Below are 5038 nucleotides of genomic sequence, written 5' to 3' on the forward strand. Positions count from 1 at the left end.
AAAGAGAGTGGGTGAAGCAGTGAGGGACACAGTGAGTGTATGAGCGAGTGAACAACAAGTGAGAGGCCTTAAAAGGCCAGGCGGTCCTGCCGGGGGCCGCGGGGTTATCTCTGTGAAGCCCTGCTGTATTTATAGATCATCTCAAAAAAGACTCCCGACCCCCCCACCCTCCCGGTGCCCCCTCCCCTTCATGCCAGAACCCCTCCCCCTTTTCCAATTAGCCCTGATGGGTGGAGTAATGCAATCAGCAGTAAGTAGCGGCGAGCGCAGCCTCCTCTCTCAGTCCGCCCCAGACTCCACACAGCCACACACTCCTCACACAGGAAGGTAAGACCCGGCGCCGCTCGGCCGCTCCACTCTCCATCCATCCACCCGCTCATCCCCCGCTCTCCATCCTCCACCACCCTCTTCCTACCTGCCTCCCCCCACACCTGAGGCCTCTTTTAACCTCTTCATCAGAAACAACCTGGTTTCCTCCTTCTGGCTTCTTCCCGAGACCTTCTGCACATCTGCTGACCTCCGTCAGAAATGTTCATCCCTCCACCTCCACCCTCTTTTCCACCCTCCAGTCTCCTTTTAATAAAACTTTACTTCTTCACGCTGAAAGGCAGCCACCACTCCTGCAGAGTGCCTTACAGCCTTATTGTTGGATTTCTTTTTGCAGCACTCATCCAGTTTCTAATGTTCCAGAGAGATCAGTGAAATACTTTTGGTGAAGGAAAGTCCCCACGAGAGTTTTTAGACGTCTGTATGAAAAATGCAGTTTGTAGTTTTGAAACTGGAAACAGGTTGAATGTCTTTCTTGCTGCATTTTTTTTAACTGTGATCTGCAACTCAAACTCAAATCAGAACATTTTTCAATGGCAGCATAATTTGATTGAACACTTTATTGACTTATCCGCTCAGAATTAGAGTTTGCAGTCTGTTCAATTGAAAAGGAAAATGCATTAATGCAGAAGAACAAAGAGCGGCTTCAGACGAGCTGTTCACCCGTCTGGCTGTCTGAAAAGCACAGAGCCACGGTTTAAACGTCTTCTCACGGTTGGGCATTTTCAAGATGCACGGAAAGACCAGGAAAGAGCAATGCAAGTGTAGAAAGTGCAGTTTTCTGCAGAATGTCACCAGATACAGAACACAGCTTTGATAGACATCAAACTATGACTGAAAAATCAAAACTGGAAACAAAAAAAAAAAGAACTTTTGTGGTGCAACACCTGCAGAGATCGTTATGAAAACATTGTTATGCAAGCAGGCGTCTGCAGCGAGGAGGACGGAGGCACGGCCGCTTCCCGCTGGCTGGAGCTGGGAAACAGCTGCACCACACGTCTCCACAGCCCAGGGTCTTATTTGTGGGGGTTCAGATTATCCTCTCTTTATTTTTAGGGTTCAGATAAATCCTGATATAAGCCAGGTGAGTCATGGTGGGAGAGCGACAGACAATGAGGGAATGTGGGCGGGACAGCGGAGGGGACATCTCAGCTCCAGCCGGATGAAAGACCCCGGCGGTCTGAATGTCACTCATCTCCCACCCATCTCGTTTTGGATCACGAAAGTGGCGATCACAAATAGATGAACAAACGGGAGCATAGAGGAGCGGCGGCGGTGGATGGAGGGACCTTCAGATAAAAATAGTGACGCACAGAATTCAGTCAACCCAGAAGAATGAAACAGTTGGTTGTTTTTGTTCTGTCCTCCTTACATGGCGCAGGTTTCACCTATAAATCAGTTAACTCACTCACGCCAGGTCCCATCTAACTGGGTTATCTCTCATGCTGGTAGAAGACAGAGGAGCTCGTTGTCCCCGTCTTCACCGTACTGTACCCTTTATTCAGAGGATGCTGTCCTTGGCCAGAGAAGAGTGAGAGTGTGTGTAAGGCAACATGTGAGATAACAGAAGGCTTAACTGAAGAACTGCAAGCAGCTGCAGCCTGTGGAGTACAGTCAGTGTTACTGCTGTCCCATTCAAACCCACTCACACACACACACACACACACACACACACACACACACACACACAATGGCGGAGGGGTGGTGTAATCCGGCGCTGACAGCTGGAGGTGAGGCGGTGGATGTGTCCGTGTACAGTGGCGTAACGCGCGCTGGTATGCAAAAGCTCTGTCTCTGAGCAGGACTGATAGGAGTTATTTATATCCTCGTCATCTGTCACCCTCTGCTCTGGCACACACACACACACACACACACACACACACACACACACACACACACACACACACGAATGAAGGACGAGAGACAGAAAGATGAAAGGAGAGAGTGCGATAAGGGGAAACCATGCTCTGCGCTATGTGAAGGATCTTAATGAGGCAGTTAGGACCTCTGAGAAACTTCTGCAGGAATCTTACAAACGTAGACGGGATAGAAGAATGAGTGTTAAAGCATCTCTCTCCCTCTCTCTCTCTCTCTCCCTCTCTCTCTCTCTCTCTCTCTCGCCCCCAGCTGAGCGACCCGGGCCACGATGACTGAGCGCTACGACTGCCACTACTGTAAGGAGTCCCTGTTTGGGAAGAAGTACGTGCTGCGAGAGGAGAACCCCTACTGCGTCAAGTGTTACGAGAGCCTGTACTCCAACTCCTGTGAGGACTGCAAGAAGTCCATCGGCTGCAACACCAGGGTGAGAAACGCCCCGGCCGGCTCAGAGAGCGACACACAGCGGCCCGGCCTCACTTCCTCTCACCTTTCTTGCAGGATCTGTCCTACAAGGACCGCCACTGGCATGAGGACTGCTTCAAGTGCTTCCAGTGCAAGCGCTCCCTGGTGGACAAACCCTTCTCCACCAAGGACGAGCAGCTGCTGTGCACCGAGTGCTACTCCAACGAGTACTCGTCCAAGTGCCACGACTGCAAGAAGACCATCATGCCAGGTAGAGGAGAGTGTGTACTGCACACACACATTCACTTCACTCGTCTGTCAGTATCATTCCCGTTCATGAAATACAGTTTAGCCTTTAGTGGAGTCACGTTTTTTTTAATCATCTGCTTTCAATTTAGTGAGCATAAGTGAATGAAAACACACACAGAGTCCAAAGCGATGAAGATTACCCTTTATTCATCCCACGTGGGGATTATCAGTGAATCAGGGTGATAAGATCAGCTGCTACAGGTTTGGTTTGTCCTCCAGCTCCTCTGGGTTTACTGAACTAACGTGACGATAATAAGACAGGATGAGTTCAGTTCAGGATTCTGAGGAAGCTCTGATCATCTGGCAAATGTGAACTGATACATCTACAACAGGGAACTATGAGGGATATGGCAGCTGATCATGTGAAAACATATATTTCTAATTTTATCATGCGGCCATTTGGGATCTTCAACTGAGAACTGCTTCAGGTGTGCTTTTTAAATCACCATCTTACCTTTACAACCAGTGATTAGGGTGTTTCTGAAGTTTCTGGTTTAGAAGATGAACTCAGAAGATCAGGCTTTGCGGTCGACCGACTGACACAAAGCTCACAGCACAGCGTTAAAGACAAAAGTAAAAACTGGATTTCAGACCATGACATGGTTTCAGTGCAGTTTAGATCACTAAATGCTGATAGCCTACGTTCCCCTGCAGGCTCCAGGAAGATGGAGCACAAGGGGAACAACTGGCACGAGACCTGCTTCACCTGCCAGCGGTGCCAGCAGCCCATCGGCACCAAGAGCTTCATCCCCAAGGAGAACAACAACTTCTGTGTGCCCTGCTACGAGAAGCAGTTCGCCATGCAGTGCATCCAATGCAAGAAGGTAGGATGTGAACACACTCCACCGCTCCGGTCAGTGTGTCGTCCTCGCCGGTCCGCCCGCCGACAGCCTGTCAGAGTTTGGACCCATTAACGCTCCCCCCTCCTCCCGGGAACAGGCCATCACCACCGGCGGGGTGACCTACCGCGAGCAGCCCTGGCACAAGGACTGCTTCCTGTGCACCAGCTGCAAGCAGCAGCTGTCCGGCCAGAGGTTCACCTCCCGGGACGACTTCGCCTACTGCCTCAACTGCTTCTGCAACCTGTATGCCAAGAAGTGCGCCTCCTGCACCACCCCCATCAGCGGTAACCCTCCACCACCGGCCTCTCAGTGACTGCCTCGCAGTTTTCTCAGTTGTACTGATGGAGGGATTGATCTCCACCCGCAGGCCTCGGGGGCAGTAAGTACATCTCCTTCGAGGAGCGCCAGTGGCACAACGACTGCTTCAACTGCAAGAAGTGCTCCGTGTCCCTGGTGGGCCGCGGCTTCCTCACCGAGCGCGACGACATCCTGTGCCCGGAGTGCGGCAAGGACATCTGAACCGGCCAGACCGCCCGGGCCGGATCGGACCGGACCGGACCGGACGGCCACGTTACGATCAGCACAGAGCTTAGCCTCCACGGCATCTTCACTTCTATGCTTTTCCATGAATGCACATTGTTTTATCAAAGGAACTAACAACAGCGTTACTCTCTAATTAAAGAAGATATATTGGTCACGCATTGAAAATAGTTAAACTACTAATCAATAACCGCTGGCATGAATGTAGACTTTTGTTTGGAAGTGTGTTTGCAGACCGGTTTTAAAGCACACGGTCTGTGTTGAAGTGTGACAGTAGCTGCTGCTGCGAGCAAGGACGAGTTTGATGATATAGATATATAAATATAGTTTGAACTGTTGCAAATGAGCTGCACTCTAACCACTAAAACTGCATCAATATTCTGATATTCATGGTAATAGAACTGCATGAGATGTGGGTTGTGTCAACATGACTCTGCTGATAGTTTATGTGAAGGAAATGCATATAAGAGATGTTTATAGAGAGATTTGTGCTTCTATACCAGCGAGAGAAACGATCAGTCACAGAGCTGCTGACTTTCCACTGTGATGACAAAAACCAACCATGAGTGATTCTGTCGAGGGTGGGGAGTCAAAACGCTCGTTACTGTGTGTTTTAATGGACTCCATCTGATGGAAGACGCTTTAACATAGAGGTCAGTTCGTCCAGAACAATAAATACAACTTCAAAGACATCGGATTCATCATTTACTCTCCACACAGTTTATTAAAAGGTGATGTTT

The 5038-nt window shown here is 49.8% G+C and overlaps 2 protein-coding genes across 2 annotated transcripts in view; one reads left to right on the plus strand and one right to left on the minus strand.

Moving 5' to 3' along the window:
- Positions 1-239: 239 nt before the first annotated feature.
- On the plus strand, positions 240-5008 carry fhl2a (four and a half LIM domains 2a). The gene is made up of 6 exons (XM_030112631.1): positions 240-327; positions 2455-2629; positions 2704-2878; positions 3571-3740; positions 3856-4042; positions 4126-5008. The coding sequence occupies exons 2-6, from the start codon at positions 2474-2476 to the stop codon at positions 4275-4277; spliced, it is 840 nt and encodes a 279-aa protein (XP_029968491.1). The 5' UTR covers positions 240-327; positions 2455-2473; the 3' UTR covers positions 4278-5008.
- c16h2orf49 (chromosome 16 C2orf49 homolog) overlaps positions 4985-5038 on the minus strand; it is a 2731-nt gene continuing 2677 nt past the window's right edge. The window contains exon 4 of the mRNA XM_030112632.1: positions 4985-5038. This exon is cut by the window's right edge and continues 1212 nt beyond it. The gene's annotated coding sequence lies outside the window, so the exon portion shown is untranslated.

The sequence above is a fragment of the Salarias fasciatus genome, chromosome 16, assembly GCF_902148845.1.
Source record: "Salarias fasciatus chromosome 16, fSalaFa1.1, whole genome shotgun sequence".
In the NCBI taxonomy this organism is placed as follows: Eukaryota; Metazoa; Chordata; class Actinopteri; order Blenniiformes; family Blenniidae; genus Salarias; species Salarias fasciatus.